This window comes from Thermobia domestica, chromosome 7 (genome assembly GCF_964235325.1).
Source record: "Thermobia domestica chromosome 7, izTheDome1.hap1.1, whole genome shotgun sequence".
NCBI classification, from domain to species: Eukaryota; Metazoa; Arthropoda; class Insecta; order Zygentoma; family Lepismatidae; genus Thermobia; species Thermobia domestica.
In genome coordinates this window covers 269,513,606-269,537,091 of record NC_137460.1, presented here as the reverse complement: position 1 = coordinate 269,537,091, position 23,486 = coordinate 269,513,606, and the positions used below count along the sequence as shown (strand labels likewise).

The following is a 23,486-nucleotide window of genomic DNA, read 5'->3' as shown; positions in this document are numbered from 1 at the left end:
AAACATCGGACAAATAACCCACTGTCTCGTCTATTGTTCCATCTAGTAAAAGTGTCCACTGTAACACCTGTAGTATTTTACAAATTTCACCCAAAGGGGCCTTCCTTCAGTCAGGCACAAACTTTCATTTTGAGTTGGATTGCTGGCTTCTGGGTGTGGGAGTAACATATGGAACGGGGAACTCGCGGTCTGGGAGAAGCAACTCTTTATATGAGATGACACATTCTGTTGGAAAAATAGAGATGACATAGATATTTTTACGCGCGTTATGAATATTGTACTACCCCAAATCGAGTCCTTGAATAGAATTGTCGACAAAGGGTCTGATGTTATCCCTTGTTTGCTGTCGATCCATATCTAAGCCCAAGTTATAGTCACCGAAACGAGCAATTTTGTCACCTTGTAATGGCAACTGGAAGTGATTCGTGGCATGTTTCATGTAAATTGTGAGGACTGTTTCTATATGGTCTGCAGAAACACCCGACGAAGTTTGTGTTTTTGCACATACTTACCTTAGTTCAAGTAATTTCACACTCACGTACGAGATGATTCTGTGCTCTGCTGCCTCTTTTATTTTAAATCTACGAAAACTCCGCCCCTATTATCCTTTCGGTCGTTTATCTAGGTAGACAATTGGTTGAGAAACGGCATTCCACTGTTCATTACCGATTCTTTCAATCACGTTTCACTCACCACTAAACAGACATATGCCGACAACAAACTAATATTCATAGCACAGTCCGTAAAATTGCTTTTAATGCTTTGTGTATTTTTGGTAGTATACTTTAAATGTGGTTTTATGTTCCCTCCACTTTTGATAAGCATTCTTCTGTACATCACCACATTAAACAGAGAATATGGAGCAGTTCTCTAGCGTGGGATCACGTTGTCCAAGTCACACTCACTCTTTTCTTGCCATCTGTGTTGAACATTGTAAATTATATTAATTGAGTGTTATGTAGCAATAAGAGATAACGGTATTTCACTGAATTTCCAGCTGGAGATACTGTCAAACGAAGACCCTAGCCGTAAGCTTACTACTGGGTTCACAATGGAAATGATAAGCACAGAGTAACCACAAATATTTTTTCCCGAAACAGGAGCACGAACTTTTCTGTAGTTTGATGCCATCTTTTTGAACTTTATCACAGACTATCCTAAGTACTTTCAAAGTTTTCGTAGTGCCAAAGTTAACATACAGATTTACGGTGTGGAGCCGCATCATCCAAAATATATCAGAAACTTTTGATCCTCTAACCATAAGTTTTCCACATAGGTTTCCTTGTCCGATTACCTAGTCTCACTCTGGAGCTATACCAACACAAAACTTTCCCCATATTACAGTTACATATCGAAAAACTAAATCTCACCTGTATCAACAAACGCTTCAAAACTCAGCATCCTTTATTCATGCAGTATCTAGTATCTCACTTTAGACCCCACACGAAATCGCTATCAGCATAACCCTTATCCCTAATGTTTTCACTCTGTCAGTACAGTTTGCCCGCGTGAGATTCATCGTTCTTAACCCTACAGTGGTAATTTGAAAAAAAATTCATGAATAGTAACATTTTGCCTCCTGGACCCAAAAACAGTTTTACCTGATAAGATGTGAACTAGGATTTAATTTTCTATTATATTTACAATATTAAATACAAACTCCAGACGGTGGACACAATTTAAGTGAAACTAAACATTCATTTTATTGAAGCAATATTTTCCTTGTTATAATAAGCTCGATAACTATGTGACTATTTTTTTGCCTAAATGCGGGCACTCAAAATAAAATATTTTAAATAGAAAAAAGTAAACCAGTATTTCTCCTAATAGCGGTGAATTACACATAGGGAAATAGGGAAATTTACGTTTCAATTTTGCAGCATTCTCCACATATTCTTTTTTTTTTTTTTTTTTTTTTTTTGCGTGACAGGTAAATCCACTTACAGCACTTTTAGCAAAAGTATCTGAACTTACTGTGTTTACACATGTAACATCGTCCTCGTTTTCCTAGTTGAGGAGGTACAGGAGCATCATCTTCTAGAATCAATCCAGAAAAACTTGCCTTTGATTTTCGAAGCTCTGTGGGATTTCATTTATTCAGTGCTCTCTCTTTCAATCACACTTTTCCCAGTTCCTTTAGGTATTTTCGCCCTTAGGATTTATTCGCTCTTTTCGCTGAGTGTATAACATTACCATTGACCGCTTCTACATTTAAGAAGTGATAAAATAACGCCATTGGGCATCGTCTAGTGTTTCAATCTTCGTCATATTCAGTACGTATCGGGTCTACTGTGTCCACCCCAACTTTAGTTTCATTGCAAAGTGTGACGATCTTTGACTTCCTCTAATCTCCGGTACTCTCATTTAATTTGTTGTGATTATGCATACTTGAGATCATCACTACACACTGATTTTTCTTAGGTACGTAGGAGACAATGGTGCACTTCTAATGAAAACCAAACACACTCCTGTATTCTTTTCTTTTTGGCATTCACAAATGCGGGGGACAACTCTTCCTTGTTTTTACGATTCGTCCCTATAGTTGTTAACTTTTGTCCCATTCCATTGATTTAACCAGATTGCAGCTTTTAAACCGATTATTCTCAAAGCTCACGTTGCGAGGTGAACCATAAATCGGTTAACACAATCTCTTCACTACTTCCTCAGGTTTGTTATCTATCTGGAACGGACCTTCTGGTTGTGTCCCCACATACACTTCCATATTTGTTGTGTAGTATAAGTAGTGTTCCCCCAACAAGACTAAAAATTTTATTTCCATATTTTGCAGGTCTTTTGGGCATATACATAGGAAATCTACATCTTCCCCGGAAACAGACAAGTGCCTCATCCAAAATTGCTAACATACCAATTAAGAAAACTGTTATTGCAGTTCTTCACAAATAATTAAAAAAATCACTAATTGGGGCTAATCTGGGGCTGAAGGTTATATCTGATCATTTTATTCATTAGCATCTTCCACTCTTTCATCCATCATATCGTGCACAATAATCACTTTCTACCCAGCTTGGCTTCCCCAGTTCCCATAATCACATAGAGATGACCCTACACAGAATACACATTCATTTGTCAGATTAAAATCCCCATGAGTTATCTGGTGCTTCCCACCTCCCCTCATTCTCCATCCTCGCTATCACTTTACAAAATTTTTCATTTTCTCTATTTGTATCGTATTTATATTGAATCAATCTGTTTATATTAAGTTGTGTGCTATATATGTTTACTTCTTTCATAATGCTAAGGATCAAAGTTCCTTACGCCCAATTTTTTTGATTTTCTTTTTGATTTTTTGTTAGATGCTATATCGTATAATTGTAAAATTTCGATAGAATACAGACCACCACTTACACTTTGCACGTAAATTCCTTTTCAACACACATTAGAGAGGGCGTAACCTTCTCATAAGTTACTAGCCATTTTGACTGGCCGGTAAAATGTAGTGCATTTGCAAACTTTCTCAGCTGGATTTAATGTAGTGAGGCCTATTTGCCAAGTCTAGGCTGTGTTTATTGCACTCGTGTTGGCGCACGGTGATGCTGACACATTAACAGGCGACAGGTTGCTTGAAATTGAGAGCTTCCACGAGCGGAAGCTAGCTGGAGTATACAAGTAGTATAATTTTTGATCATCAGTATGACCATTTTCATTCTTATACTGATCTCATAGTTTTGGATACTGCTTCATTTCAGTTATTTTATCCCATATGATAATTGACGATGGACAGTGTTTTACGCATCCTTTGAAGACAAACGAGAAGCGGAGAAATCGACGAGTCAGAGCATACACTGAACCAATTTCTCAGAGTTCTCATTCTCCAATCAGTGGCAACCACCAAGCATCATCAACGAGTTCACCACAATTTAGGAAGCATACAAATGCACATAGCATCTCGAGCTCTGACTCTCACTCCTACCGGCTTATCGTTATCTGCACCATGTCCACAGCTTCCTACTGCAAAACTACAATCCAAAGTACTTGATTTCGAAGCGTTTACTTCTGTAACTTCTTCAGTATCGGGAACGCAAGATATTTCGCAAAAAATACAAAATCAAAATACAAATCTATTTTTCTTTCTGCTGAGAACTTCAATTATTTCTGTTTATGCAGGTGTTCTTCAGTCGTATCTTATCGTGTCTCACGATGGAACAAAGCACTTCAATGCAACGCTTATCCTCTAGCCAGAAGGCTCCGTCGCAGCAACCTTTTTTTTCCTTAAAATAGTTTCCAACTTATAGTTTTCGTCACCATGACTGTTCCACATATACTTTTTTATAATAACATTGATTAAGATTGCGAATATTTTTGGATACGAAGTTGATATTGTGTGTGTCGTGTTCTCATGCACTCATATTACGTCATCCTTCCTGCCGTGAAAATAAGTGTTCATGTCCTGCAGGAGTCGTAGGTGAAATGACTCATACACACAATTACCATCCAGGGGCGTCATTTCGGATTTCGCTTGGGGGGGCAAGGGCACCACCGACGTAAGACTTTCATCTTTTGTACTAGTTTATTAGTAGACAATCGACTAAAGTATATGTATTACTCAAACTCTTAGGAGAGGCAATTGCCCCCCCTGCCCCCCCTTAAATGACGCCCCTGTTACCATCGTTCGCTCCTTTTCACTAAACTGTTTTATGTATAACAGTAGTGCATAAAAAGCCAGTAACAATGGGAAAAATTTATCAGTTTGGACTGCTACACTTTTTTTTAACTATTATTTCCAAGCTTCATTCTCACGGGGAAAAATCAAATGTTGCCAGTGTTCTCTATTATAACATAGACCTATTGGCACTGTGTATGAATGCAGAAAACTGAAACATTTTTTTTATTATTTGATATAGAGCATTGTCAACCCTAAGTGTAGAAAACGGGTTGTTCCCAAGAGTCAGTAGAAGGAAGGAGTTAGCAATAAGAGTTCATCGTAAGAGGAGTTAGATAAAGTTCGTAGTAGAGAGAGGCAGTGCAAGACATCGTATGTAGTGGGAGTATGAAGAACTTTGTGGTGCTACATTAATATATAGAATGTGAAGCAAAAGACCAAACAAATACCTTCTGGATATGTAGCGTCCTTTAGGAGTCAAGATACTTCATTCATCAGTATTTCCCCTTGTCATTACTACATAGTGAAAGTCTCGATTCAGTGCGAAGAGTCAATTTATAGTGCAAGTGATATTTAAACAAGGGCTACGTTTCTAGTGTTCGTAAATAGTGTGCGCATATCTACATTTGCAATGCTGTGTTAAGAATTTATTCTTCATTTCGTTTATTCGATTGCCTCAGTGCAATTCCTTCTGTTTGAGAATTTAGCTCTATAAAGTGAGAATTTTGTGTGTTGTTATAAATATATTATTCCGTTCCATACCCACATATATTCATATTCAATAAATAGGAATTGACCTAAGTAAATATTATCGTCTTCATTCATGTGTGTGTGAATTCCTGCGAGCAGACGGCTTGCCAGTTGCCTATATGTATGTGTGTGCATACGCAAAAGTAAGTATTATATAACCTGAGTCTCAAAAGCACCAACGTGGCTCATGTCAAATCACTTGTCATATTTCCATGTTATCAATCTTCGCCCAAACAGAGTACGAGCCTGGACCAGAATTGTTATCAGCTGTTTTCTTAGGGAGTTCTTCGGGAGTCAGCACCCAAGGGAAACGGTAGGTAGCGATTTTAATGACGCCCGAACTAGCGAAACGATCCAAGACCGTCAGTGATTTGTGCATGGAGACAGTAGTTATATATGAATAAGTACTATTAATATTGGAATAGGAAATTTTATTAATTATATTTTCTTTTTACAGGTTGCCCCAATATAAATAATAATAGTAAAACTTAGCATTTTCCTACCCATATAATGTTCTGTAATATATGTACTTTATTTGAATTCTATTTACATTTATTATCTGCGACTAGTAATTGTATTTTCATTATGGCTCACCAACAAGTTGACATACTTAAGATGCGTGAACAAACGCAAGTTGAAAATAGAGCATATTTTTAGAAAACTGAAGAAAAATTAGATAGGCAAGAAGAAAAATTAGATAGACAAAACAGGCACATATTGAGAACAAGGAAAACTTTGCAGAAATAAGAGAACATTTAGATAGAAAGGTAGAAAATCTTGCAAAGTTACAGGTACATTAGAAGCAGTCGAAATTAAATGCGATGAGGGAACTACAAAAATAGGCGATACAATACAAGCGTCAGAAACTAAAGTAGATTAAAATATTGAGAGAGCTCAGAGGGGAATTGAACGTAATACAGTAGCTATTCAGAAGAATTGAAATAACATAAAACTCATGGTCCGCGATGTACAGTCAATAGGAATGAAAGTAACTAAAAACTCTAATCATTTAAGGGAAAGATTAGAATTGACACAAGGACAGGTAGAGTCTAATCACACCATTTGTAACGCCAATAAAGAACGTTGTCTCGTAGCGCACAGAGAAATCGAAAGTCACTTAGACGAAATACACGACGAAGTCGTAGTTTTAAAAGAGCAGGTTCGAAAAAATGAAGGGTCACTTAAGATGTGCTATGAAGAGATTAGACAGTTAGATTATCACGTCAAACTTAAAAATTAACAGGCTTTCGAGAACAACGCCGAAATTAAAGTAGCACAGCGTGAAATAGGAGAAATTATTCACGACTTGGCGTTAGTATACCAAAAAGAAGAAAGAACCGAAAACAAATCACGGGAATTGGAACCTAATACCGATAGTGACATTCATGTTAGAACTGGATACCAACCTAACAGTGATTCAGCTTACACCGAACATAGTTAAGTTAGCAGTAGCAACGAAACTCATGTTAAGCGCATTACTAATAGAAATTTTAGACGTAATAATAGGGAAACTAGACATAGAAACGTAGGAACAGGTAAATTGAAAGACCACCTTACACCGAAAATTATCGCATATTTACCCAAGTTTAAAGGTGATCCTCCTACTGAGTCAGTACACACATACCTGCGCAAGTTAGCATTAGCCGCGGAAGTTGCAAAATTGTCAGAAAAAGCTTTAGTACAAGCCATACCTCATGTATTGGAGGGTGTAGCCTTAACACTAGAAGGACCAAGCCGTCATTTTGACTGCATCACGTAAAACAATTTTCTATATCTCATAAATTTCTTTGACTTACGCAACCATACTTTAGGACTTTTATTATTTTAAAGAGAGGTTTGACATAGCATATAAACATTGTGTGTCTATTTTAAATAAGTACATATTTTTCTTATATATCCCTAGAAGGACCAGACCGTCAATTTGACTGCCTCATTTTAAAAATCTATATTTTGTTGTTGATGTGGACTGTTTTATAGATGGTACGCTATATGGCAGTGTCTCTGTTGGAAATAATGCATTTTGAAACATTTTACATTAATTTTTTTCAACGAGTTTGCTATTTGATATGTTTTATTTCTGCTTTTCAAAGCTGTACGGATATATATATATATATGGCACTTCTTTGAATGATTTTCTTCTTCAATTATGTTCGTATCTTGTTGATAACATTGTTCTCTGTAGAGATAAATGATTCCTTGAAGGTACATATGTATAATTACAAAATTAACATGAGACCTGATAAAATGTGTCTTTTCTAAGATTTGAGTGAAAATGAATTTCACTTGGAAGAACAACATGGAGACTGCTTCGATGAAGACAACAGTAGTAGCGAGAATGCAGTGTCTCAAGCTACTTATTCGGATAAGAGGAAGAAAACAGATACAGAAGTTTATAGAAGTAATCGATCAATTATTTTTAGAGCAGCTCACGGGACACGTTGGAGTAAAGTGGACGGACAGAACAAAGCTGGGCGTACTGCCTCACACGACATCCTTCGCGAGAAACCTGTTTGTCATAGTATGCGTTACATCATATTAAAGATGGTGAATTTGGTAGTATTTTTCGCTTGTTCATAGACGAAACAGTGTTGAGAAACATTCTGAAATGCACCGTTGTTGAAGCTCAGACAGAGTCAAGCTTCTCTTTGGCAACTGTCAATTGCAGAACTCGTTTCATTTCTAGCAATATTGATATTTCGTGTAGCTTCAGATATACCCGTAAAGGAACTATAGAACGTGAGCTGTGGACCGGTGTTTTCAGAAAGATTATGGAAAGAAAGGTATTTCTTGAAATAATGAAGTATCTTTGATTTGACGAAAAATGTCCTAGCTCTTCAAGGCCAAAAGCAAACTTCATCTGTGTAGAACTTATTCATTGAGAATTGTATCAGGCACTATAAAACCCACGACAGTGTTTGTGTAGATGAACAGTTGTTCTCTACTAAGATGAGATGCAAATTCATGTAATGTATGTCTAACAAGCCTGAAAAATTTGGATTCAAATTTGGTTGCTTGCAGTTGTAAAGTCACGGTATGAACAAAAGGTCTTTCCCTACAAGGGAAACTGCTAAGAATAACGTCGGGACTCACATTTAGGAGAATATATTGTTCTGAAAATGATGGATCTTTTTCTCAACACAGGACTGAATGTTACTTGTGATAACTTTTCTTACAGGTTAAAGATGAGCCGAATCTTTGAAAAAGAAACAGATTACCTTGATTGGTAGTCTGCGTCCAAGTAGAGGAGAAATTCTCAATATGTGCTTGAAACAGGAAGAAAAGGATATGTTCACTACAAACGTTTATGGATAGTAATCAGGAAATCTACTCACAGTACACAACTGTAACGGCGAGAAAAGTGTTTCTGTCTTGCGTTCAATGCATACAAGTTGAAAGAAAAATGCATTGAAAATGTAAATTCACTTCCGTGTAAAAAATAAAAAAGAAAAGTTCGATATAAAACTAATTATTTTGGTTCATTATACACAGGGTCTGTGCTAAAGAAAAGTAGCTCAGCCAATGTCTACAGGACAAGTACGGTGATCACGTGACTAGTATGAAAAGGATTTCATACGTAGGAATATAAGTATTATTCCTTTATTTTAACTTTTCATGTCACTGTCCTGTGGGCGAACTTCCGATATTAATATGATATTTAATATATTGACGGGGTTTAGTGGATCACCCTGTATTATATCGTGAAAAAAATTACGCAAAACATAAGCTAGTCGATTAAATAGATTAAATTCAAGCTAAAATATGAGAAATATGAAGAAAAATTATATACATCTTGGAATTAAATACCCGTCTACATGATGGCTCGGTACTTCTAGGGGGATAAAAGTTTTGGTCGTTCTACTGTTTAGCTGACATTACACAAGTAATGAGGAATTTAGAACTTTAGAAGAGGTTAAAAAAGCGTTAGTTGAATCTTTCGCTGGAGGCGCGATGATACAGCACAGGCTGTAAGCTTGTAAAGCAACTCGATTAAATCCCAAGACCCATGACTCAGTACATGCTTTTGCTTTAGATCAGTTTAATAAGCTTAGAGAATTGACACCGCAATTACCCGAGAATTTGATATTAACAGACATTATACACATGTTACCTCAGAGATTTCGTACAGAACTTTATTTGCATTCTTGTACTAATATTAGGGAATTTTTGGCGTCTATCCAGAAATTAGAAACATTGTATTTTCAACAAACTAGAGAGGAAAAATATCCACAAGGTAACAATTCGAACAACAGGCAGAATCAAACTTCTCAAAACTATCAGAGATCTTTTAGTTATAATAACAATAATCAGAATAGGTATTACAATCAGAAAGTTAATAATAACAAGGCTCAAAGAAACGGTAATTGGAACAGGAGAAATGCAAATGATCGTGACAACAACGATCGACAACCACGTTCCCGTAATCAGAATACTAACCACGAGCAAAATCGGAATCGTAATCCTCTCACTCATGATAAACGTCGGAAGCAATATAACGGTAATTCTAAGGATAAAATGAATGATCACCGAAAAAATAAAAACAATAGACAATTTTGTGATCGTGTTAATGACAAAAATCACCGGGACAACGAACGAAATTATGAAATGTCTAATTATCGTCACGAACGAGATTCCGACTTTCAGGAAAACTAGATTTAATGTTCACTTTTTCTTTTTAGGTTACTTAGGTATAATTTAGTGTATATTTAGAATTTTTAAACTTTATATTAATACTTATCGATCCTACGAGAGACGAATATATAGGTTTGCATTCCATGGACAGGACAAAACTTTGGAATCCGACGCCTGAAACTCGCAAACTCTGGTTAACTTTGGCACAAAGGCAACTCCCAGGACACATTTTACAAGATTTAAATTCAGTAACACCTGACACTCCGAATAATCTTACTTCTCTTACTCCTAGTGGGAAATTTCATTTATCCAAACTCAATGAGGAAACAGAAGAGGAAAGTCTGAATGGGAATCCGAAAGATGATTCCCAGGTAAAGCAAGTTCAAACCAATAATTTGACATCTACCCGTTTGTTATCTTTATATTTAGGAGATCCTTTGTTGAAATACTATTTCAACACTTCTTACTGGCAACCTATTTTGAAAAAAAAAAAGCCAGATTCAGCACACTTTTTATTAAACTTCTTGACTTTTAATATGATTAAATGTGTTGGCAGAATATGGTACAAATGTGTCTAATATGGTACAATGATATTTTATATCGAGATCTGTCAAACAGTGTAGACTATTAAGTCTTAAGATGTTTTACATTACGATTTTACGTAGTTTTTTCCTTGTCATAGGAAACACAAAGATATGTATTCAAAGCGTGGGGCCGTATCCTTCGGTTGCGGTAGTTACCGTAGCTAAACATTTCTCTTGGAATCTATCCAATCTATTTGGGTTTATTATTAACATTTCTTTTTGCTTCTTTAGCATCTTGATACGACCGATTCTTCGGGAAGGAATTTTAGGGTATATTAATAAGGGATGATTAAATTTATTTTCCAAGCTACATTCTAGGTAGACATGGCGTGGTGAACCATGAAATACTTGGACACCCCAGTAATTAACCCATCATTCGGTAATTATTGGAAATTTTCTCCTTCTTTATGCACACATTGAGATTCCGTTGTAACCTGTGTATTCATATCCTGTATTTGAGACATATACTTCTGTGTATATTGAATATTAAAATTTAATGATGTTTCATTGTATTACTATTATAATGTATTTTATGGATGAATCTTTTAACATTTGTGAATTTATGATACGTATTAATGCCATTTGTATATATTAACAGATTTCCGCGAAGAATCTGAAGTATTTCCGTATAACTGATATTTTGATTTTGTGAAATATTTGTGTATTGATATTTTGTCTCATGTATTTTAAAACTATGTTAGTATGTATCGTGATATATTTCGAATATTTCTTTTATTGCATTTCAGTAATCGTAACTTTTGTCTATTTAGTGAAACAAGAACGCATACAATTTTAAGAACTAATCACTCGTACCATGCAAACTAATTTCCGTTAATTTTTGTCGATGTCAAAATTTAAAATCTATTTAGGTGAAATAATATTCACGTTATTATTCTTGTTGTTAACCATTTATTTGAATTTACAGCTAAGGAGTTAAAATGCTTATTCGAGAAATATTATTAAAGTCTTTATATTATTTCAATGTTTCGACCTATAGCGTCCTATTTTCATCGATAGTGAATATTTCAGGAATGTTTACATCTTGTGTCTTTATCTTGACATCGTGTGTGTTACCAGTGCTTTCTCTATAATCCTTCATACCCAGTGAAGCAAGAACAGTGTTGCCAATTCCGTATTTTGGAAAAGAAGCCACAAAACTCCAAACTTGTTTTCCCATATGTGTTTACCCAGGATTCTCAACGCATTACTTCGCTAACTCGCAATGTGTTGGTCCCTTGCGGCTCGCCAAGTTGTGACCGTCTGCCCGGCCACAAAACTGTTTTTGGACGACCAGTGTAATTCTTTTTAACTTTTATTCATGCAACGAAATTATTATTTTACTCATAGAAACGAACAGCTATTTTTCTTTCTGGTAACAACTTCAATTCTTTCTGTTTATGCACGTTTTTTTTTTCAGTCGTATCTTATCGTTTCTCACAATTGAACAAAGAACTTGTTGTTTTTCAATGCAACGCTTTTCGTCTAGCCAGAATGCTTCGTCGCAGCAAACTTATTTTTCTTTCCTTAAAATAGTTTGAAACTTATACTCTTCGTCACCATGACTGTTCCACATATACTTTTTTATAATAACATTTATTAAGATTGCGAATATTTTTGGATACGAAGTTGATATTGTGTGTGAATGATATTGTGTTTGTCGTGTTCTCACGCAGTCATAGTATGTCATCCTTCCTGCCGTGAGAACAAGTGTTCATGTCCTGCAGGAGTCGTAGGTGAAATGACTCATACACACAATTACCATCGTTCGCTCCTTTTCACTAAACTGCTTTATGTATAACAGAAGTGCATAAAAAGCCAATAACCATGGGAAGAATTTATCAGTTTAGACTGCCACGCTTTTTTTAACTATTATTTCCAAGCTTCATTCTCACGGGAAAAAATCAAATGTTGCCAGTGTTCTCTATTATAACATCGACCCATTGGCACTGTGTATGAATGCAGAAAACTGTAACATTTTCTTTATTATTTGATATAGTGCATTGTCAACGCTAAGTGTAGAAAACGGGTTGTTCCCAAGAGTCAGTAGAAGGAAGGAGTTAGCAATAAGAGTTCATCGTAAGAGGAGTTAGATAAAGTTCGTAGTAGAGAGAAGCAGTGCAAGACATCGTATGAAGTGAGAGTATGAAGAACTTTGTGGTGCTACATTAATATATAGAATGTGAAGCATAAGGACAAACAAATACCTTCTGGATATGTAGCGTCCTTTAGGAGTCAAGATACTTCATTCGTCAGTATTTCCCCTTGTCATTACTACATAGTGAAAGTCTCGATTCAGTGCGAAGAGTCAATTTATAGTGCAAGTGATATTTAAACAAGGGCTACGTTTCTAGTGTTCGTAAATAATGTGCGCATATCTACATTTGCCATGCAGTGTTAAGAATTTATTCTTCATTTCGTTTATTCGATTGCCTCAGTGCAATTCCTTCTGTTTGAGCATTTAGCTCTGTAAAGTGAGAATTTTGTGTGTTGTTATATATATATATAATTCCGCTCCATACCCGCATATATTCATATTCAATAAACAGGAATTGACCTAAGTAAATATTATCGTCTTCATTCATGTGTGTGTGTGAATTCCTGCGAGCAGACGGCTTGCCAGTTGCGTATATGTATGCGTGTGCATACGCAAAATTAAGTATTATATAACCTGAGTCTCAAAAGCACCAACCTGGCTCATGTCAAATCACTTGTCATATTTCCATGTTATCAATCTTCGCCCGAACAGAGTACGAGAATGGACCAGAATTGTTATAAGCTGTTTTCTTAGAGAGTTCTTCGGGAGTCAGCACCCAAGGGAAACGGTAGGTAGCAGGTCACTGCAGTTAAAGGAAGAAAACATTCTGTCCAATAGGAGTTCCAAGACCGCAAACAATAAGAGTGCAGACATGCCAAAACCTTACAAAAGTAAACAAAATTTTCCAGTTCATCACTAAGGTCTGGCGCTGATATTAATTATGCAGCAACTTGGCACAGTGGTGACGGAACCGGTTTTGTCTTATCCATCTGTAGACTAGAACTGTGATGGGCAAACTACGGCCCACGGGCCAGAGACCACCGGCCGAAGCATTCTGTCAGGTCCACAATATGATTCCTGATCTATAGTATTTAACTTCACTTCTGAAAATCCGAAAATCCCACTTTAATCAATATTGTGAAAAACTTGTAGAAATGCACGAATTTCATTTACCACTTCCACTTTATAGCCTTTTAATCATAGGGCTTAGGACTACAATAAGTTTTTTTTTTTAAGAAAATGTATAGGCCACCTAATTGTTCTTTTTGTTTGAATATTGGCCCGCCAAAGTGTTATTTTTTGGCCCCTTCCTAAATAAGTTTTCTCATCACTGGAATAACACCCAAGCCGTGTGCAAAACAGTTTCGAGGTTTACCCTCCTCCAGGGGTCTGCAGGATCGTTGCTACCACCTGCTTGCTTGAAAATATTATTAGCACTGTAGTTTATTTAATAGTGTGCATGCTTGTGATAGAAGAACACAAATTTATCGAATTAAAAAATTGGCGATTTTAAAAAAAAGTTCGATCATTATATAATAGTTAAGAAGCAGTTCTTATCAACAGTGAACCATAATGGCAGTCAAGTTTTGCTTCTCATCGTTCTCTCTAATTAGACCCGATACAAAGAATGTATTGATTTTATTATATTTAAGTCTGATATACGAGGGGTATTCAAATGGAAAGGTGAAAGATTACACTGTGGGTATAATCGAAGTCTGTTCAACAGTAATTAATTACCAGACGCCTGAGCACAACTATCCCACTGTATTATGCACCGAAAGATTCCCTGTTCCCAGAAATCCGGTGGGTGTGATAGCAGCCAGTCTTCCACTGTTCCTTTCAGTTCTCGTCCGAGTTCAAGCGCTTGCCTTTAAGATGTCTTTTTTAGCAAGCCAAACAGATGGAAGTCGCAGTGAGATATGTCCAAACTGTAGGGCTGATGCTCAAGCTGCTCCCACTTCAACTTATTCAGTACACTTCGTGTGACCTGCGAGACGTGTGGACAAGCGTAATCGTGACGCAGAATCACTCCACCTTATCACTGACATGTTGGACACACAGTCTCTCCCGTATACAGTCTCCATCCTGCGATGAATATCTACCGATTAAACCCTTTCTCCAGTTAGAAATCAGATAATACCTCGCTGCTCCTTAATCGTCGAATCTTTCATTGTGAACGCTATTATTTCTTCACACACACTGCCGCGTCTGTTCGACTTGGACGGAACACATAATTGCCCGATTCTCTCCTGCATTATGTGAAAGACAGCCACGCATGGGCACAACCAGACGGGGCACTACATTCTCTCCTTAGATGTCGCAGTATTTTATTTCAAAGCCATATATTCCTATTTCAACATACGACGTTTGATTTCTACGACGTTTCGTGCCTTCTCATTTGAAAGTTGCTTGTATATATGACCTCGGGGTACGGCATACAATATTAATAAATTCACATAACACCGCCATTGTATGTTGTAACAGTGATGTTCAAAAAATGAAAAAAAAGTTTAATCCCGATATAAAAAGGAACATTGTCTTCGTAGTTCATTGAGTCATGGTAGATGTCAGGTTTGCTTGTACTTATAATTAATGCTCTATCTTGTGCTGCCATCTATGGACAGTAACATTAAATATTGCAGCATAGAACTCGATACAGTGTGAAAGGTAATTGCATAGTATCAAATTTTTGCTGGGACAGTGTTGCGGTGATTTACGTATAATGGAGGAAACTATATTCCTTTGGGTTTGTAAATGATCGAAAGAGAACCTGCAGTTTACAGTATGTAGAAATTCATTTCTAAAGTAGTATTTATTTTATTTTTTTCTCTAGTATTTTGTTACTTTAAATTTCATATTATTATTTCAGCATAAGGTTAATTACTGGTTGCCTATCAATCATAGTAGAGTAAAGATTTGGTAATGTTAAATTGTTCTTTCGGAACAACCTCCTCAAAATCTAGAATTAAAACTTATATAGTTATAAATTCACCACGTCCAACATATACACGGTAAAATTGATCCAGCAAGAATTTCACTAATCCCTTTCGATATTCTTGTATATAATGCTAGTTGTTTCATATTTATTTGTTGTAGAATTCAGTTTGTTTGTTACAATAAATTGTTAATTATCGAAAGGAGAATTTATCTTTGTAAGCCGGTTCCTGCAACTATATTACAGCTGGGCATATTAAACCTAACCAATAAGCTGTTGGTAACTCACAGTACCGTTACACAGCATAAATATAAGTTACCTTTCGCACTGTTTGCCTTGCCATTACTTAAAGGCTGGTTATAATATGGTTGCAAATAAGGTTAAAAGGAACCGTAAAAATAATGAACGTCTATATTAAAAGGGAGTTATGGAAAATGAAAGTGAAGCATTACGTAGAATCTAATGGGAAGTGTCTATTAATGTTAAAGTTTGTAAGGTTCAACTGCGTAATTAAGACGTAGATGCCAAGGCGTGAACGTGACCTTTCTATACTTGGTTATTTAATTAGAAATTATCTATCTCATCGAAAATGGAAAATAATGATTTGGTTGATTTTTCCGAGGTAGACGAGTTTTGGTCACGCTTAAGTAACGGGCCACGGGAGGCCACCAGCTCCGGCTCCCGGGAGGTTCGTCATGATGACGTGTCACGTGAGTTGGATGGTGGTGTCATTCGAGAATTTGATAATTCACGCTCGATTGAGTCCACTACCCAGCACCCGGCTCAAGGTCATCCGTCCAATAAAATGTAATTTCACTCGGCTCTTTTCAGAAAAAAAATATTTAACTCATTGAGATTACAAGTTAAAGAATTGCCTGAAGTAAATGGAAATAATGGTTTTCTTTTATGTGAATTTCTTCTTCGTTTAGATATTATGATACATAGAAAGATAGCGCCCGTTGATGTAATTTTGATAGCTTCATTAGAAAGGTGTAATGGTAGAGTATATGAAGAAATGCAACGGCTACTTTCAACCACTACAGATTAGGACTATATCGTAGAAAGGGTTTTTGAGAAATTTGTAACACCTCTTGTTAGTCTGGAGTTTTATAAGAATAAGTTTTTTTCGCTTAATGACAGAGAATGAATCATTAGTCGGGTTCATTATTGAAAAGAATGCTGTATTGCGTATCTTAGGTAAAGAGATGGAAGATCTCAAGTTTTGTCGATTAGTAATGAATTTGATAGACCTGATATTAGAAATACCATGTTGTTAACTAAGTTACCGTTGACATGGGCGGAGCTCATGGATTTTGCGGAATGTTACGAACTTAATTATCAATATGATAGTGAATATTACTAGATGCTAGGTAAACAAAACTTGTGTAATAAGATATTAATGGGGAGAAATAAGTATCAGAATGTGCAACGCGCTTGTACGTATTGTGGATTGTCATCCCATATATGGCGTTTTGTTCCCTTTAATTAAAATAAAAGGGACTCTCATAATACGTACTGTGGACCACGTGATGAGGAGAGTACATGTTTGCTCCAGATGCTGATTTCTATTTGTCACGATATTTTTTTCGCTATTATTGATACTGGATCGAGTTTGAACATCGTTGGGAGAAAAGTTTTAGATATAATACGTACTAAGTGTAAGCCATCTTCTAATACTGTGAATCATAGAGTAGTGGTAATGAACAATGAATCGGTTCACATATGTGAAATGATTCAGTTAATGTTTTTCGTTCATGGAACCCGGTTCGTGGCTTGGTTTGGTGTGATTGAACATCCCGTGCTTAAAATATTATTAGGCTTAAACTTTCTGCGTGAAAATCATGCGCATTTGGACATTCCTAATAAAACTTTATTTTTCCAAAAACTAAAACAACTGCTTTATTTAAGTGATTGGAACAGTAGCTCACCTGTTCCCAGTGATCTGTTGCCTTTGAACTCTCACTGCAGGTCTCCTTGTGTGGAATCCGCACCGTTAGGCGCCAGTGGTGTGCGGCAAGTGCAGGGGCCAAGGCCTGTATATGGATCGAAATATGGTGATGGTGGATAGCCTAATCATTTCGAGGCTAATCAACCTGACTACGGCAAAGACACTGTGAGGAGAAGAAATGGAGCGAGAAGACCACAGCGAGGGCGATCTTGTCAGTGGCGGTTCCAGAGGGAAGTCGTCCAGTCTACCTTAAAGCAACCTAATGAAGCCAGGGGTTTCCAAAACAGCATACATAATGTACCACGAACTACGATGAGTACTACATCTCAGCAGAAGAAACGGTCCAGAGGAAAATCCTTAGGGACCAACAACATCCAAAAAGAGGGAAACGTGATATTTCAATCTTCTTCATCCCAAACATCTACCTTCCATGGTGAATGTGATTGTGGTGGCTCTTCACAGTCCAGACCAGCCATTCCAGTGGTGTCACAAGAAGTTGGCCAGCAGTCTACTGTGTGTTCCAGTAGATCCCTAGAGGCGTGTTATAGCAGCCGTCATACCACACCCCAGCGTCCAGCAAAGGTCTATGAAACGGGTCCAGGTGGTTTCCTGTCGTAAATCCTGTTCGGCATGAGTTTGAACGGAGAAATCAGGAACGACCAAATATTGATCAAGGTTCGTTGCATACGTTGATATATTTTCTCCTTCCTTAATATCTTATGTAAATACTCTTTTACAGGATTATAAAGATGTAATTAATGAAGAACTTGTGGAGATACGTGGATATCAACATAAAGTACAGCTTATTGATAATAGTCCTTGTATAACTCAACCGTATCAAATACCAAAGCATAAGCTTCGAGAATTAGACTCATTTATCGATTCTTTGATAGAACGCAATATTGTAACTGAGGTTGAGAGTTCTCCCTTTATATCACCATGCTTTTTGGTTACGAATAATGACGGTTCTAAGAGATTAGTTATAAATGACGGTCAAATCAACAAACGTGTGATTGTAACAGGGTTTCCAGCTCCACATATAGATTCGATTATTGCAAATATTGGGAAACATCGTATCTTTTCCTGTTTAGATGCAAAACATGCATTCTATCAAAAAGCCCTTCATCCAGTCTCTAGAATTTATACTACCATTGCTACTCCTACTCGTCTACTAATGTTCAAACGTATCCCGATGGGTTTCTTAAATTCCGGGTTTGTGTTAGCAAGTTTAATGCATAAAATGTTAAGAGATTTAGAGGGAGAATATTTAGACATTTTTGCAGATGATATAATAATTCATACTGACACTATAGAGAAGCATAATGAAATTCTAGAGAAGGTATTACAACGTTTACGAGAATATGGAGTTACTGTTTCGAAACGTAAGATTAAATTATGTAGAAAGAAAATCAAAATCTTAGGGTATGGATTTTCAAATGGGAATAAGTGTATAGATGAGGATAGAGTAAAGGTAATTCGAAATTTACCACGTCCAAAGAATAGAAGAGCATTAAATAAATTATTGGGATTTCTAGGATATTATCTTCGATGTGTAAAGAATTATGCTGAGGTCCTTGGTCCATTGTATAAATTAAAGAATGATAAAATTCCCTTTGTGTGGGGTAAAGAAGAGGTCAGTTACTAGAAAAAATCAAAGAAGACATTCTAAACCATATAGTTTTGAAAGTCCCGGATTTTTCAAGTCCCTTTGTGATTCATGTTGATTCCAGTTTCAGATGTTATAGCGCCATCTTGTCACAGTATAATGCTATTGGGTTTTTGAGACCAGTATATTTCTTCAGTAAGGTCATTCCTGAATCTGACTGGTCCAAGAATATCTTCGCCTTGGAAATGACAAGCTTAGTTTTAGCGTTAGAGAAATTTGATATGTATTTACATAATAAGTTCACTGTTTATTGTGATAACTCGAGTTTAATCTGGATACTGAAGAACCACAAGAGACAGAAAAAATATGGAACTTTAATTGAGAAAATAAGTAAATGTAACTTTAATATTATTTTTGTTCGATCTAGGAGTAATTTTTTAGCAGACTTTGTCAGCAGAATGTATAGTTACGTTGATTTTGAACCACTAGATGGCGAGATTGAGGAAATTGAAAAGGTTAATAATCAAAGAATTCATTTGTCATTTGTTAATTTTTGGAAATTACCTTTGTTTAATTCTCTTTTAGGTGATTTGCAGAGGCAAGACCCTAAATTGGGACCAATTATTGCCGAGTAAGAACAAAATAAGAAAGTTGAATCATATTTATTGAAAGAAAATGTATTGTTAAAACGTACGTATGGGAAAGTATATGGTGGATTGAGAGCAGTAATAACGGAATCCTTACAATATTCGGTGATCAAATTCTTCCACGATGAGATAGTTGGAGGTGACACGCTGGTCGAGCCCGCACTTATAGCAAGCTAGCTTCCCGACTTACGTAGAACGATATCTACCGTCAGGTGTCCGAATATATTCTCAGCTGCGAAACATGTCAACGTATAAAATATAGAAATCGTCCTTTGTACGGCAAATATTACGCTGAGAAGGATTCTTTTGCAAATAGCTGCTATCACGTAGACATAGCTAGTCCATGGTTACCTAGTAATGGATTCAAATACATATTATAGTAACAGATGCCTCTAGTCGGTTCGTAATTATTGAACCATTGAGAACTGTAACTCCTCAAATAATATGTAAGAAGCTTGATTAGATCTTTTATATGTACGGATATTGTCATAAGCTTTTGCATGACAATGCTTCTTACTTCGCCTCAGATTACTTCAAGCATTATTTATTCAGTCTCGGTATTCAGAACATTTCTACAGTCCCTTACTCACCGTCGAGCAACCGTACGGAACGTCAAAATCGTAATATAAATCTGGTTTTGAAAGCGAAGTGGGCCGAACATTAAAGTAAAGATCAGACGAAGTGGGCCGAACATATTTACAAGGTTCAATATACTTTGAATGCCAGCGAGAATGCTGAGACTAGGAAGACACCAGCAGAGATTTTCCTTGGTCGTCATTTATTAAATTATTGGATATTCGTTGGATTGTAGACCTAGGAATATTAGACAGTTCTCAAAATAAGGAACAAGTAACTTCCACGATAGTGAATAATATACAAAAGGCGTGGAAGAGAAAGGAAATGGTTTACAATAAAAAAACATGTTCCTATTACTTTACCTGTAGGTGAACAGGTATTAGTTAAGAAGGTATTGAAGGCATCTATTCAAAAGAAAGTTATGCGAAGTGTGTCAAAGATATTTGATGGTCTTTACCAGATCCTTTCCTACCCGACACCAAATACCATGTGGTTCATGTTTATGAAGGATAATAATGTAAAGATTAAGCGACGTGTTTCATTTATTAAGAAATATTATCCTCGAAGAGCTGTGTCATAACGTACTTTCATTTGTTTGAAAATTATAACTTCATGAAGTAATGTAGTATGAGTTAGTATTGACTTTCATTTCATAAAGAAAATTGTACAGAACTAATTAATGGTAAATTTTGTAGTTAGTGTTCGACTCATGTTTCTTATATTTGTATACTGTGTGTTTGTATTCCTGCAGGATGTCCTAAATGTCCCAAATGTCTTAAATGTCCGAAATGTCCGGAGTATCTGTTTCTCTCGTCGTTTGTCACAACGTCCGTAAAAGGATTGGAAATGGTACCTGTCATTTGTATGGGGAATCCATGACTTCTATGCGAGCTGAGCCAAGAAATCATCCATGCTACCAATCAGCAACTTCTCTGCTACAGTATTTAAGGTTGTAAATCGAAACTCGAGCCAATGGTGTGTTCTGAATCTTGTGGGCCCGAACTTTGTCAAGATCAAGTAAGATAGTTGGAACTACATCGTGGTGAGTTCGAAACAATTTATTGTGCATGTGTGATTCTACCGAAACTAATTCAATTATAAAAGTTTATTTTTTTAACATTTAATATCCTGTTTATAAATTTTGACCCGAGCAGGGCGATATGTAACAGTGATGTTTAAAAAATGAGAAAAAAGTTTCATCTCGATATAAAGAGGAACATTGTCTTCGTAGTTCATTGAGTCATGATAGATGTCAGGTTTGCTTGTACTTATAATTAATGCTCTATGTTGTGCTGCCATCTATGAACAGTAACATTAAATATTGCAGCATAGAACTCGATACAGTGTGAAAGGTAATTGCATGGTGTAAAGAAGTCAAATTTTTGATGGGACAGTGTTGCGGTGATTTACGTATAATTAGGGAAATTATATAATCCTTTGGGTTTGTAAATGATCGATAGAGAATCAGCAGTTTGCCGTATGTAGAAATTCATTTCTATAGTAGTATTTATTTTACCTTTTTTTTCTTTAGTGTTTTGTTACTTTAAATTTCATATTATTATTTCAGCATAAGGTTAATTACTGATTGCCTATCAATCATAGTAGAGTAATAATTTGGTAATGTTAAATTGTTCTTTCGGAATAACCTCCTCAAAATCTAGAATTAAAACTTATATCGTAATAAATTCACCACGTGGAACGTATACACGGTAAAATTGATCCAGCAAGAATTTCACTAATCCCTTTCGATATTTTTGTATATAATGTTAGTTGTTTCATATTTATTTGTTGTAGAATTCAGTTTGTTTGTTATAATAAATTGTTAATTATCGAAAGGAGAATTTATCTTTGTAAGCCGGTTGCTGCAACTATATTACAGCTGGGCATATTAAACCTACCAATAAGCTGTTGGTACCTCACAGTACCGTTACAATGTCCTTCGTGACAGATTATGCTTATGGGTTCAAATCAGTTATGCTAACTTCAAACGTTATAAAATCCCATCTCGTGGTGTAGAAATTCCCATTTTCCTCTTGAATTTCCCACATTATGCTAATTATAAATTTACGAAACTTGCAAAGTAAGAAAAACAGAAGTACTAAATGTTATTTTCTGCCATATATAATTAATTATCCGAAAATATCTGTTTTCACGTTTATCAAATTGCTTTTAAAGAATGATTTACCTTGAAACAAGTAATTTAGTATGTTGACAGAAACAAATATATTTTGTTTTCAACACTTATTATTTTTGCCACTCCTTTGTGTCATCATCTTCTACCGGATGTAACTACAAAAATAATATGAAAATAACAAGAAAAGAAAATAGAAAAAAATAAAAAAAATCATTTCCCAGTATACTTTTTAATACCGGAGCACAATTTACGGATTTTGGCGGCCGACAGCAGTTTTTTTGAAAGACATTTCCCTCTAGCATGTGTTTTCTTGTAGCATAAAATTATAATTAACCTGATTTCAGATTGAAGTTTTACTAGGCTATTTTTGGTCCATAAAATAATTGTTGGCGTCGATAAGGTGTAAAAATCCCACATAAACATACGCTGTCAATTTCGACGAAAACTTCCCTTATCCCTTTTCTAAAAGCAAATGTTAATAATCCTACAGTATGTATTTATCCCACGAGTTGGTATCATTGGTTCAAGTTTTAGTGGTGGTACTTGCCTCAAATACAAACCCGAGCAATATGTTTTGGTTATTACATTAGTGTGCCCCTTGTCATATAGCCTAGGTGATAAAAAGGGAGATTTAATTACAACAAATCGATCAATGAGCGTCGTATGCTATTAGTAATCTTCATACATGTATAACCAAAAATAATTTGCGACTGGAACGGTAGTGCTAATGAAATGTCATTATAAAAACCCCTCCGTCTTGCCGTAAATTTTCGTGGCTTGTAATGTTAGAACTAGTGTTGTAAAGGCCTGAAATAAAAACCGGAAATTTTGGTTAAGAATCATTTTTTTAGTTTTTTCCCGAGCTTGGAAAAAAACGGAAAAATTGGGGAAAATTGAAATATTTGAATATTTTACTACAGTATGCTTTCAAAATGAAAACTATTTTATATTTACTAGTTTACGGTTAAGATCATTGAGTAGTTATGTTTCTCGTATTAGAATAAGGAAATTTTGTAGCAAC

General features: G+C 35.9%; 1 protein-coding gene across 1 annotated transcript in view; it reads left to right on the top strand.

The window, feature by feature from the left end:
* LOC145690913 (uncharacterized) overlaps positions 1-22,166 on the top strand; it is a 53,869-nt gene extending 31,703 nt beyond the window's left edge. Inside the window, exon 3 of the mRNA XM_081766344.1 lies at positions 21,083-22,166. Coding sequence (XP_081622470.1) covers positions 21,083-21,210 — 128 coding nt within the window. The 3' untranslated portion in view covers positions 21,211-22,166. The remainder of the gene's footprint in view (positions 1-21,082) is intronic.
* The last annotated feature ends 1,320 nt before the right edge of the window (positions 22,167-23,486 follow it).